This window comes from Echeneis naucrates, chromosome 15 (assembly GCF_900963305.1).
Source record: "Echeneis naucrates chromosome 15, fEcheNa1.1, whole genome shotgun sequence".
Taxonomy (NCBI): Eukaryota; Metazoa; Chordata; class Actinopteri; order Carangiformes; family Echeneidae; genus Echeneis; species Echeneis naucrates.
In genome coordinates this window covers 10,524,478-10,539,102 of record NC_042525.1, presented here as the reverse complement: position 1 = coordinate 10,539,102, position 14,625 = coordinate 10,524,478, and the positions used below count along the sequence as shown (strand labels likewise).

At 37.9% G+C, this 14,625-nt stretch overlaps 1 protein-coding gene across 4 annotated transcripts in view; it reads right to left on the bottom strand.

Moving 5' to 3' along the window:
• The window catches only part of pcdh15a (protocadherin-related 15a), a 177,496-nt gene that overhangs the window by 90,586 nt on the left and 72,285 nt on the right, over positions 1 to 14,625 (bottom strand). For all 4 annotated transcript variants that reach the window (XM_029520624.1, XM_029520625.1, XM_029520626.1 and 1 more), the window contains 4 exons: positions 4,616 to 4,776; positions 2,703 to 2,858; positions 1,782 to 1,901; positions 1,555 to 1,665 (listed from right to left, as the gene is read on the bottom strand). In XM_029520624.1, coding sequence (XP_029376484.1) covers positions 1,555 to 1,665; positions 1,782 to 1,901; positions 2,703 to 2,858; positions 4,616 to 4,776 — 548 coding nt within the window. The remainder of the gene's footprint in view (positions 1 to 1,554; positions 1,666 to 1,781; positions 1,902 to 2,702; positions 2,859 to 4,615; positions 4,777 to 14,625) is intronic.

The following is a 14,625-nucleotide window of genomic DNA, read 5'->3' as shown; positions in this document are numbered from 1 at the left end:
TCCAAAAGGGTTTGTTGATCACCTGAGTTTTAAATCAAGGTAGCACGTTAAAACGTTGAAAAGATACCCGCAGCTGTTCTTCAGCAAATAAACCAGCTGCTATTATGGAAGCTCACAGTCACACGAATTCAGTCATTACTCATTAGTCATTTGGATGCAGGAAAGAGAAATGAGGTCAGCTGCTTGACAGAGACAACTAAGAAACGTCATTTAAATGGAACGGACATTAAATGTCAGACCACTTCAAACAAGACTGAACTGCACGTCTACTACATATTCTAATTTTTCTTTTCTGGTGGAAATAAGTCTTGCCAATAACACAGCAGTTATACTAAAAGATAGTTACTCCACAGAAGTGCCCTCAGAAGTGAGCAGCATAGAATTTCAAAGGTTTGCTTTTTTTTCTGTGTAATTGAACTCTTGACACAAGCAGGGCAGGGTTCTGGTAAATATACTGTCCTCTTTCTTTCTCCATTCTCATGTCTTGCAATAGAAAATGGAATCTCCCTGGAGGACATCCTGTCAGGCCAAAGGGCTGAATCTTTTGCTCCCTCACGCACTAAAAGGAAACAATAGGAAGAGAGCTGCCTGCAAAAGGATCAACTGTCCCGCAGTACTTGAAACACTCCAGTTTGCTAAAATATCACGTTTCTATCATATTTCTCCGCCTTCTGGGGAGCAGTGTAAGGCACCGGGCTATTTTCAACATTAATTCAATAGCTTATATAAATTCTAACAGCATGATTGAAGATTTTGAAGCATTGTGTCTTCAAGAAGCTTCGTCTTCCGTTTTATGTCTATATATATTTTATGTCTATATCTTATAATATTTTAAAAATTACGATTTGAGAGAAGAGCAGCGTTTTGGGTAAGTGGCCCTTGAAATGAAACAATTTAGTTTTGTAGTTTTATTTTCTTTAGCTTTAAATGTTTTACGATATTTATTGGGCATGTTGCTGCATGAGAGGATGGAGAATAATCCCAATTCTCTCGTATAATTAAAATAAATAATGGATGTACAAATCTGCTTGGGAGTACACAGATTGCAAATGGTTTCTATCTAAAAGATAACTTTAATCACTCGAAGGTGTGATGAAACCTTGGAGGATTCAGTTGCAAGCATTAACAACCAATGAAAAAGCAATTCCGAATTTCTGTTAGTTAAAAGCGAGTTAAGTGAGATGTTCTCAAACTTTTTGGTAATATGTCAAAAGCGTTCACGTAATAACTGATGAAACTTAAAATGAGAAGCCTTTGTATGTGCTGACAAAATGTTTTACTTTGCCTTGAAACTGCACTGGGGAAGAAAGTTTATGCAGTGTGAAGGCTTGAACTAATTGAAGCAAGAACCTATTAACTTCATGTTCAAAACATTCACACCCTCCTGATTCATTAATCTATGGAAATACTATTTCTCCTTGGTAAGCTGAGAATTAAAAAGCTGGCAGCAAATACAAAGCATATTGCGAGATATTGGACTTTTTCAGGTTCGCGGTCAATGCTGCAGTAAAAAAAAAATGAAGAACGCTAAGAACATTATGAAAGTTCACTTACATTGGCCTGGACTAAAACCAGGTATCGAGTTTTCTCCTCATAGTTTAGCCTTTCTGCCAGAATAATGTGTCCTGAAAGGGTATTTGCAACACTCACTGTTCCATTAGAGTCCTGAAAAGTTGAGAGGGTTGATTTGGTAAGAACAAAAAAGAAATAAGCAGTGACTCATGATAGTTGTTCATAACAGTGCAGAGTTTGTTTCATCATTGGGTGACTTGTCCATATACCGGGTCGTTGGGGTTGTAAAGGATGCTGTATTCTATGTGTCCATTTGGTCCATCATCAATGTCTGTAGCACCATTATTTCCTGAGAAGCCAGTGAAAATGGTTGTTCCAACTGGTGTAAGCTAGAGGAAAAATGAGAGTGGGGAAAAGTCAACAGCTACAACATCTACTTACAGCAGAGAGCCCATGCATACAACGCTTAGGCCACTTCATCCCATTAGTATACCACAAAGGGAAAAAAAAAAAAAAAAAATCAAAAAGGCAAAATGCTGTAGTCAGCAACAGCGTGTAGGCTCATGCACAGTGCTGACAGAATAACAAAAAGTAAGTTTGAGAAGCACTGCTGTTCCCCAGAGCCCTTAACATAGTCCACAGGACCAGGCAGTGGGCAGGAGTGCTTGTTCAGGGGAGAAATTGACAACAATGTAGAATGACTCACTACGCCGTTGGGGCAGCTGCATATGGCTATGATAATACACTATGACAGGAATTTCGAACACGCAATATACACAATTTCAACAACAGAGACGGGAGTCGCAGCTGGTGAAAACTCAGCGGGGAATTATTTTTTTAATCTCCAAACGCTTTAGAGTTTCAAGTCAGAAAATGTGATGAATTGTCATGAATCTTTGCAGGTGAAGCAGATTTGGCGTGTCTGATGCTTTATAGATGTATGTAGCTGAATGCAAAGGAGACTGCATGCACATCGACACAGTGGAGAGGAAAGTATGGATAGTTTGACCTTCATAACTTTCAGGGAAATGTTGGAGGGGGGAGCAGAGTTTAAACTCAATCACCGACTTGTAATGTTTCTGAAATATATTGACAGTAAAGTTGGCTCAGATGCAAAGCAAGTACGTGTGGGGTTTGAAAAATTCTGACTTCGGCAAATCCAAAGATTTTATTGCAAGTTGCTCCCTTACCTCGTTTACAGCGACGTAGTAGCGTGGCTGCTGAAAGCGAGGAGAGTTGTCATTCCTGTCCCTCACAACTATCCGCACCTCGTGCAAAATGACAGTGCCAACCAGCTCGTTTGTGCACTGGACTTGGACCACAATGGTGGTGATGTAGTTTGGAGGCTGAAGAGTGAGGAAAAAATGTCAAGTTATGTCACTGAACAATTACAGTGGAAGTAACATACTGTCATAGTTGTTCAAGAGTTTAACTGTTTTTTCACCCCTTTGGAGCGTCTGACTTTTTTTTTTTTTTTTTTTTTAAATCATCGTTAGATGTGACAAAACCACCGACCTTCGTTATTTCAAATACTTCCAGTAAACAAGCTCAGCAAGGAAACAATACACGAAAACATTGCTGAAAGCAATGGAGAGAAAGAGGGAGAAGAGGTTTTGGCAAAAATGTCTGTTTACCACTGTTTACCAACTGCTCGCTCATTTTTAATCATTCATGATTAACAATTATCATTAATTAACATGTTTCTCAGCGAACTGTATCCCAAAATCTGAGTCATCCAAACTGAATCTAAAAGCAGTTTTTTATTCTTTTTCCTCAATAAATCATCCACATTACTGATGTAAACAAACTGCATCTATGATCATTTTACTTTTAAAAAGCCCCGCGCAGACAGTGCTTACTTTTTGAATATTACATGTATGATCGCACAAAGAGCCAGGAGCCCTGGCAATATCTGTACAAATGTTTTTCCCCAATGCCACCACCGGTTATAGAATTTAGTCGGAGTTACAAACAAACGATATCTTGCTCTACACTGGTGCCAAGAGTTAAATCAGAACGGGATGAAATGTTTCTCAACCGCAATGCTTCTCACTGCTGCACCAGCTCTAAATGGATATCAAATCAGCCCAAACCATTACTGGCTTTATAAAGAAGCTAAAATTTGCTCTGGTGTCCACTGTGTTCATTTTGGCTTCAGCTTTTTACACTGTTCATTCATTATGTCTAACCTCTTTTTTCTTTAGTCCTGTTACCAGCATTGAATGGCCTCTGTGTGCGATGATGTGCAACTTGCAGCCTGCCTGGCTCTTCCCCGTGCTTCTCTTCTTCTTATTTTCAGACTCTCAAATGCTCCTCGACTTTTGCCATTTCTTCGCTTAATTGTCCATATTTCTGTGATATTCCCATTAGCAGCATCACATCCAGCTACCTCCCTCTGGAACCATATCATCTCCAGCCGCCCACTTTGAAAACAGCCTCTTTCCCACAGCAGTCAAAACACGTATTTGCAAACCCCTTCGCACCTCACATCCTGTTCTGCACCATTTTAGCCTACAATGCAGTCACTGCCGGTTTACTGGCTGTCTTGGGGAACTGAATTAACAGAACAACTAAATGAATTTAAGTAGAGACGAATGCAAATAGGAAGAAATCCCAAGACATTGCTGACACACCTTGATCTGACCATCTGATTCAACTAAATTTTCATAAATAAGTCAACATAAATAAAAAAATAACACATTTTACGATGTTTATTTAAAAGAGCATTAAATGAAATGTTCTGTAGCTAAAAAGATTCATTTTTGTGATACAAAAAAATGTTAATCTTCATAGCATGAGCACGGTACATTTTAAAATGTTTTGAATGTTTGTCACTGTTACTGTGATAAATTAGACCTCGAACAAGGACCCTATAAATTGCCAATAAAAACATCTGAATAGGTTTTACATCATCTTCATTATTTGAATGGCCTCCCTTACAATAATTTTAACCTATCACTAAATTTAAATGGGCCAGATAAAAATGAACCGTTACCGTACAAACAGACACCATTTAGTATCAGCACGCACACAACACTCCACAGTCACACACAATGTGGAATCTATTTACTTTATGACACTGTGGCATAAGAGTGTTACTCACATCTCTGTCCAGAACGCGGCCGGTGCTGTTGAGGTAGAGCCTCTGCCGTGCTGGCTCTAGGATCACCCAGTAGTTATAGTTGTCCAACAACGTCAGTGAGATGGTTCTGCCGGGATCTTGGGCTCGGCCATTTATCTGCATGTTCTCCACCAGAACTGTACCTGTGAACGCAGAGCAGTCACCATTTAATAAATGACTCTGTTGCAGGATGGATGGAATTGGAAAAGAAACAAAGCCTCATTTATATAATGGTCAAAAGCTCACTTTATTTATTTTTTTAAGCATTGACTTTCTGAAGTATTACACCTAGGTATAGCTTTTTTTTTCTCTTCATATGTTAAAATGGAGTAAAACTAATATATTTTCTTTCGTATTAATTTATTCATACCTACTTAATAGCACTCTGTAAAGGTTTTGGGAATACTGCCTTAGATGTCTGACTATTCCACGTACTATATCAGCAAATCTCTGAAATTTATAATTATCATCCTTGAGGGGATCGACATGGTTGGTTTGTATTCCTCAGCTTTTAATCAGTGAGTGATTAAACTCTGCCACAGAGGCCCTCAGGGACAACCCTCCCAAAGTCTGTTAAATTTAAGGATTGCTTTACTCCGAAGTGGCCAAACTAGTGGATTTATGAAATAGCTGATAAATAAATAAGTAAAACCCAGGATGAGCAGGGGTGAAGTATTTTGATTAAAAGTAATTTTAATGCATGTTTCATGAAAAGTAAAAGGGAGGTTAAAAAAGTCCACCATTTCAAAGTTTTTTACCTCCAAAATTTTAAATAATGCGAAGGCTGCATTCATACAACAAATACTGACCGATGAACCACTGCAGGTGAAAAGTGTTGAAAGTCAAAGATTCAACTGTCACAATAAACAATGGCTGCTACATTCAGACAGTAAAAAGGCATACTGAGATCAAAATGTTACCTGGAATATTAATATTCACATCTTTGTTACTCATTTATGATTTAGACTCTGACAGTGAAAGTGACAGAGTTGAGCAGGAAACACAAGGTTGGAAAAAAAAACCTGATTTATTTAGAGCCACATGCATTGGCATGGTTGAGTGAGTGACTATCATAACTATTATACTGATGAAAATTATATTTTCCCTTCAAAGTGACAAAAAAAGCAAGCTTCAAGTTGCAATTTCACTAAATTATAAAAAAAAAAAAAAAATTGTCAATTATTTTTAATCAAATGTCAATGTGTCTTTATAAATATATTTTACTGATTTAAAGTAGAGTTCGAAGTACACCGTTTTCACCAAAAAGCCGTGAATGCCGTGTTAGACTAGTAAACATATGAATGATTGGATAGAAATTAACTTTTAATAGAAACTTGAAACACTTCACATGCTTCACCTATCTGCAAGCTGCAGTGGACGTATTTTAATGGTCTTTTTAATTACTGCCCATAATATTTTGTATTTTATTTCATTATGCTGTTTTTTTGCAGAGTCACTCAGACTCCTGGACACTGAAGGAACCCAGATGGAGGCGTGATGGAAGCTTTTGCATTATAATTACAACAACTGCTCTTGTATATTTATGCTAATATTAAAGATGTTTGCAGCAGCAGGGGTTTGATGCATTTCTTGTTGCGATCAGGAGGACTTATAATTATCTGTCTCACTTCGGCTGTACTTCATTTGAAATTGATCTTCTAAGAATTTAATTTAAAAGTAAAAAAAAAAAAAAGAAAGACAAAAAGAAAAAACTCCATCCACACTATCGCAGGTCCATTAATCTAAAACGCAATTCTTCATAAATATATCCACCTCAGTAACTTCAGCGGGGAGCTACATCATTTTGTCTCAGGTCATAAATTACACCGCTGATAATATTACAAGGACGGGGTCAGAGACCCTACTCCTTTCTCGACTTAATTCAACTTCAGCTTTTCTGCTCTGACAGCCAACACTGCCCCCGCTCTGGGCACTTCTTTCTCTCAATCACAGTCACACAAAAAAAAGTTGTTGTTTTTATCCGTGAAGAGTCTCACAGACCTCCACAAACAAGTGCTTCCCAGAGTTTTACCATCCTGCATATATCCTGAGTAAATACAATCACTCTCACTGTCAGGGCTCATCCCTGGTCAGAGAAGGCTCTGATCTGAGCTTCACAGTAGAATGACTCAAGACAGACAGCAGAAGAGGCTTCACTTTTAGCCAAATATCAATAATCCTGGCATCCGCAGATGATGGCAACATATAAGTGTGGAGCTTTACATAAGGCATGGCAAAAGGTTTGAAGGATTTATGTAATTAGGACAGGGTCCCATTTGAAATAAAGTAAACCCTAACCCTAACGCTAACTTTAGTTCAACAGTGGTTCACTGAGCTACAGAGCAGTGAAGGCTTAAATCACATAGTCATCTACTGACGGAGAATTTAAACTGCAAAAAAATGTAAAATAAAAAGTGTTGGCACAAAAGGATGTTCGGTTAATGAAACAAACTTTCCAGTTCCTTCCTGGATTAAAAACAAAGTAGATGTAAAAACTGTCATATATTGTTGATGAATGTGGGCTCCAATTTATTTTGTCAGGAAATGTCTTCTTTTCTCTTCGTTGTCGCTTCTGAATGCTGCATGATGTAAATTTACTATTTCAATTATATCCCATTATATTTGAAAAGCTTTTTTTAAACAGGCATTTAAAGTCTGTTTTTTTTTTTATGCTTCTATTGAACCAATGTTGAAGACGTTTACAGTTTTATTTACTTTTTTGTTCTCAAGCTAGATCAATTCCAGGCATTTATGTACGAAAAAGGTATATTTTTCAAAGTGTATCAAAAGACTGAAACTGTCGTAGAAGCAAAAAGTGAAGGGACTTACTTTGATCAGCCAATGTATGTAATTTTTGTCCAGTTTTTCTACATCGGCGCGGTGTTCAATACAGCTGCAATATTGATTCACAGGTCGACCAAGCCGATGGGCTCTGAATTTGTATTACAGAAACACTGTTTTACTGTGTTAACGCTGCCAAAGTTTTCGTGAGGGCCCGAGTGACTACACATAAAATTTCAGAACAGCTCCAGCAGAACCGTGATGTTTTTATTCTTTATTTTCAAACCACATTTTCTCATATCAAATTCCAGTTTATTACATCTATTTCCACCTTTGATTGGATGACACAGATTTAATTGGACTATGACTATGTACAAATGATGCTGATCAATGCCGTCCAAATTTGAACATCATTACATGAATGAACTGACAACCAGCTATCTAATATTGCTTCCTTTAACTTAGGAATATCTGAGAAATAAATCGTCACTCTCGGGACCCAACCTGAAGACTGAGAGTTATTTGTGTTTTTGTAATATCCCTTCTGAATCCACAGAATTTTCCATTCTCTGGAAATGGTAAAAAGTTTCTTCCTGGCACTAAAACAAGAGCATATCAGCCCTATCCTGGCATCACTTCAGTGGTAACTTATTAATTTTAGAAATGGTTTTTAAGATCTGACTGATTACTTTTAGAGCACAGAGGAGCCTCCTCATGGGCCAGTCTGCTGGCAGAGGTCCTGTTGAAGCTGAAGTTTTGGATGTTTCATGTTTATGCAAATGTCACTCTGAACACATGACATGACAACAGCATAGCTAGTGCTAATAAAAAAGAAGTGTTCAAGAACATTCATGTACTTGAATAAACGTTTGAAATAAGAACAGATGTTAAAATAAATGCAGTAATTTATGTTATCTAGAAGCAAAAAGGCGCTTTAATCTGCATCTTTTAATGTGTTTTAATGGGTGGTTTTTATTATTTTTTATTTATTTATTTACTTATTTGATACACTCGTCTCCCTCTAGGGGGAAAAAAGAGCAACACATAAAAAAAAAAAAAAAAAAAAAATGGCACTAATTTACACTTTTCTCCATCAAATCCTTGAGCCGTTATTGACTGTGGAGCCTGTGCAGTGCATCGCTGCTGTCTGAGCAACGGTACCTCACAAAGCTATAAGTGGGCAGAAGAGGATCATCTGAACATCAGAAGTTTAAAAACTAAAAATGTCTATGTTCTCAGTATATGGTGGTCAAACAGCAATTACAGATAATATAAAAGTGAGACTTAATGTTTTCCTGAATGCTATTTTGTGTAAACACCATCTCCTGATTTGGGATTGCTGAGTCCACATACTGACAACTCTTCTCACTCAGGCACAGACTCCAAAAAAATTAATAAAACAAACAAACAAAAAAAAAAAACACATACAGTACAAACATGTGCACCAGCTCAAGGGACCCACTGTCCCACATACATTGCCAAAATTAAAAGAAGATTTACAATCGACCACCAAATGAAGGAGGATGTAGCATCCCTGCCAGCTTAGCACTCCAAATGCTTGATAACCTTTAATTACTTTTGATATAATTTGACATGGGAAACATCTGTATTTGTAAATTAGATTCAAAGTGACGGAGGGAAGAAAGCACCAGCTGTTTCATTGAGGAAAGAGAGATTGCTCTGAGAGACAGTAGTCGAGCAATCATCTTCTCTGGAGAAATGCAAAGCTCGTTTTTCAACTTTCTTATCATGCTGCATGAGGTGTTAGTCATAAGTATTCACATGATGCACTTATACTTGAACATAATTTTTGTCACTGCTGGGCATAAATTGAACACACTCACATCATCCTTGAGAATGAGGCTGATTTGAACCGCGGTGAAACTAACAGCCTTTTCACTTCTCTTTGGCAGGCAGTTGATTTGATTGTGGAATCCCCAAAATAGCTCAAAAGCAAACATTATTTGCTGACTGCAAAGTTCAGTCATGATGGCAAAGACCACAGTGATGGCGCTCTCCCTGCTCTCATTATTAATCGGAACACTCTTTCATATCACATATACAGTGTATCTGTGCATTTTATACATTTTAGCATATTAAGGAGACATTACCTCCAAAAAACAACATCACCCATTCAAGGGCAGTGCCATTTTTTTTTTCCGCCAATAGCACATTTTATTACATTAGTTGCATTGTGAGTGCACATGCACATGAGAAAATGTACGGCAATAAATAGAAACATCTATAGAGCCAAACAAAAATGGCTGCTGAACAAGGACACCCCTCTCCTCAGTAACTACAGTAACTAGGCCTCAGAAAATTTGTCATTCACCATACATGCTGATGTCACATGTGCAGCATCACATAGCAGCATTAGCACATGTGCTAATGTGTGCGAACATGCTAATGTTGTGAACATTCGCATGTTCGCACACTAACTGATGGTTCCATTGTTTTGCAGTAGACTAGACAGATTTGCAGGTATTTTCTCATTACCAATGGAAAAAATAAAAAGTTTGACTTGATGATGGTGCTAGATTCACAAAGGATAAACAAACTTATCATGGATAATCCTGTGGGTGTGAGACATAGAACCACCAAGCACTCTACATTATAAATGTCTTGGTGCGATAGCAAAAGTCACGGGGCCACCAAAGTCATCAGGATTCATCGCCTTGGCGTAATTAATTTCCATACTAACTTTCGAGGCAATCAATCCTTTAATTATTGACTTATAGCAGCAACAGTTGGCCGATGCGCTACTGCCAACAAACCTCTATTTACTTCAGGGTAACAATATGACCTGCAACAAACCGGCAGAGTTCAGTGTAATCACCTGCATGACATGATGCAGCCAATTCATTTAGTAGGGAGAATAAAGTTTTTCAGCTGCAACAAATTGTACAAGCTGGAAACTTTTAATGTAATAGCAAAGCCCGGATGACAGAATTAAACCCTTTGACACAAGGAACTTTGCTAGCCGTCTACAGCACAACCTTAAAAATCTTGAAAAAGCGTCTGCAGGACTGAGACTGGTCTATAATGGGACATGGGTAGACAGAAAGTCTTGGCTAGTTGCTAGTTTTGGCTCTACCTGCTCTCACCCAGATTTCCACGGAATACACTGCACAATATACTAGATGGTCAGAGGTGTCTGTCATTTTAATGATTCGTGCAAAAGTTATATGGTATTTAAGAAGAAATGTGCCCGCTTCGCTGCAAGGGATTGTGTTGTGGAAGGAGAGACGAATGACACGGAGCACTTACAGTACATCAAGCCGTCAGTACTGATTCTGAGGTGAGAGTGTTAAAATGGGAGGGCTGCTGTTTGAGAAAAGCAAAACATACAGCCTCTGTTTCTGGAAAAACCTTTTTTTTTTTTTTTTTGGTCAATTCGTGATCTACAAAGGGATAATTGTTTTACACAATTATTTAATTTTATTATTATTTGTCTTGTTTTACAAGACAAAACATCTCTTTAGGTTTTATCTTGAATTCAGTTTTACCCCTCCCATGTGGACAAAAATTGATGCTGTGACACATTTTACAGCAGAACAAGCTATAGTGTGCAATAATGGCATAAAACTAAGACGTCTGCCTGCTGAGATAGCTGATGTGGCTGAATATTTCAGTTGCTCTGGGCTGAGCAATGTACAGAAACCAAATTGTGATTGTTTTGACAAATATTGCTGTTGCAATAATAGTTAATGATAGTTATGGTACCTACAAACACATTCTTTATCATTCATGTTCCCCGACATCTAGAGAATTTTATTTGTAAGATGTAGCATCTCTGTAGCATCGCTTTTATGCTATTTATGCTCTGATTATCCTGTGACAGTTAGTTCATAAATAATATGACAATTGGAAATAAGTTTTCCTTATTTGGCTGAACAGCACTGTCACTGATCCTTGTTTTGCACTCTGGCACTTATCCCAAATCTGAGCTGAGCCACTGTTTACAATATCACTAATATACTTGGATTGAGAATTCGTGTCCTCATTGAGAAATATTACAGAGAGAACCCTCTCTCTCACTCATCCTAGCCAACATCTCAGGACAGAGACCATGCAAACTGCGCACAGAAAAGCAAAATGTAGCTCAGTGCTGTCTTTGAGGGATTTTTCTCTTCCTCCATTTGATACTAATCAGAGGATCTTGTGATTACTGTACATAGAGAATTGAAAAAAGGAAAAAAAAAAAAGTGGCTCAGCCTAATTCTTGTTTGTAACCACTTTGCTGCCTTAATAAAATACATCCAACTTTCTTATATTTTGGCAAGAGTTCTGCCAATCAAAGAATTGAGATGTTAAAAATAGCGTGTAGGTGTGAAAATCAGAGGGAAAGTGGACACATTTCCATCACCGTTCACAGCAAAGACTGTGACTTCAAAATGAGAACAGGACTGTGGGCGTTACAAGTATGACTGATCAGGTTCTTTCTCCACAGTAACCTTTCTATTGTTGAGCACCATATTCTGCTTGCTAAATGATATTACTTGAAAATGAGATTGAAACCTCAAACGTGAATGGCCAATCACTTTAATGTCAGTTCAGCCTAATGTGAGGATTAAACTAATCCATGATCCCATTACAATGTGCTGGAAATTAACCGATGAATGCCCCATATCTTATTTACATCGGAAACAGGAAGAGATATCCAATAATACAGGCAGCTTTTAGACGTTATCCTTTAAAGCATGATGGAAATGTTCGTTTGTTGCATTTTAAAGTTTTAGATCAAGGTTAAAGTGGCGATGGTGCCCCATAAACAGGAGGTCCTCATTGATGACACTGGTTTAGTGTCAAAATTCTGCTGACAGTGAGCTTCACGGAGCTCCAAATTCTCAAGGAAGTTCTGATTAACCTTAATTTCATTGTACAGGCAACAGTTATTAGTCAGACAATGGCAGGATCATTAAAGCTGACCCAAGCATTATTCCGGTGTCCACAAACTTGGCAGGGGAGAAGCTCTGGAAACTGGTGACTGGTGGTGCCATCAATACTGTCTTTCCTTTTCAGCTTTGAGGGATAAAAACTAGCAAATAGTGTGAGTTAAATGCATAGCAGATTTTCTGTATGAAAAAAAAAAAAAAAATCTGTCATTGCATAATCTTAACCGGCTTTCACCGTTTTATTTTCGTGTTGCACATGAATAAACAACTATTACCATTTCCCCTTAGAGAGGTGTGAATTAAAAGGGGAGAAAAATATGATGATACCATTTAATTAACTGATAACTGACAATTATTCCCACTCATTAAAGACCTTCTTGTTTGGTTGAATATAGTGCACACCATTACCCTAACATGCAGCGATGTTTCCTGATCAAGCATAAGATCAAAAAAAAAAAAAAAAAAAAAAAACTACTTCAAACTAGATTAAGCTATTTAAATCAAATTATTAGCATTTTTCATTGATATTTAAAACCCCAGAGAATCCAAGCACGGTCATGCAAATAATTATGGAGTGCAGTCTAATCCATGAAAGGCCTGCTTCCATAGCTTAATGATGATAAGCACACAGATGATTTACAACGGGAACAGAAGTAATTATGCGGACCGTTTATCTACACAATATACTATGATTGCTGTCTTTATTTTTACATCAAATATGAGAACGTGTTCTCCACTTCTAAAAAAACGAACAAAAAAAAACAAACAAAAAACCCAAAACAAAACACAATCGCATTAACAAGACCAACAGTCTCATTAGGATACTGCAGACAGGAGGTAGAGGTTGTTAGGGGGGCCTTTAAAATTTGATACAGAAAGAGTATAATTTCTGGAAAGCAGACAGTTTACCATAAATCAGGTTAAATAAAAACAATGCTTTGTTTGGCACAAAAACACACTCGGGTAGTTTTGTGGGTAAAGGCTCAGTGAACGCCCCGACCTCTTGTTTTGCTCTCTAATCCACAAGGAGCAGGTGTTGTGCACTAATCCCAGGCTTTCAGATGGGCTCTAATTATATATTGATGACCTAGCAATCATCACTGAATGTGATCACAGAATTGAACCGAGGCTTGTGTCGGTCTCTGTGTGTGTGTGAGTGTGTGTGTGTGTGTGTGTGTGTGTGTGTGTGTGGTGCCTTGGCAGGTGGGAGGGACGGTGATGAGGGGTGAGAGGAGGCACAGAGAGGGTGCATTCAAATCCCAAATCAGAGATCTGCATAAAAATTGTTTAGAAAAATTGTGTAATGTGTCCCCACCTCGCTATTGCTTGCTGACACACAAATACAAAATAACTGCAATCATTTTCGCTGAAAACAGAAAGAGCAGATGAAACGGCGGCGCTGCTTTTGTTTGAGCAACAGATTTACAGCTGGGTCACTGTAGAATGCTCTAACCAGCTGTTTCCTCTCCTGCTAAGTTGCAATTATTAGGCAGAACACATGTGCAAAGTCCTGATCAGCAAATTTAAGGCCACAGAATATCAAATACATTTTCAATGTCAACTCCGAAAAATGCGTGACCCTATTTTAAATTGTTGCCATTTAAAAATTATCCTGCTCTACATACCAATGGCACTTTACCAGAATTTTGATGTAGTCTTCTGTCAAAAAATTATGGCTGTTCTGATGTTCATTGGTTTGAAGGTTAAGAAAAAGGCCATCCTGGGCAGCACAATCCCTGTTAAGGTTTAGATAGCCGTTCTAACGCTGTCACCGGTTGGCGGCTGAGCAAAGTATCAATAAATCTGATTCATTTGTTCTGGCATGAAGTACAAAATAGCATTGTAAAAAATTGAGTGGCTCACATCTCCATAAAAAAGGTTGTTGTCAACGTTAAAAAGTAACACATCTTGTTACTTTAGTTCTCTTGAGTCACATGGTTTCACTATATTTCGGTTCTCATATCCAGGGCTGTGAGTCTCATAGACCTGGATATGACATAATCTGAAAATCCCATCTATGAAAAGGACAACCTGATAAAAGACTCATCACATTGATCTGTGCTATTGAGTTGTGGCCATTGATAAGATATTATCACCGGGATAAAGCAAATTCTACTTTATTTTCTGTAACCTGGTAACTAATCCTAGCTGGCGTGCTGAAGTTATCAGGTTAATGTCAACAGACAGACAGCAGGAGCAGATTAATCAGCCAATGGAGTCTATCGACTTTTTTTTTTTTTTAACCTTGTTTGTACTGAAGCTATTCTCTAACTGAGACATAGTACACAGTACAGGGAGTCCGTAGCATAGTCCATA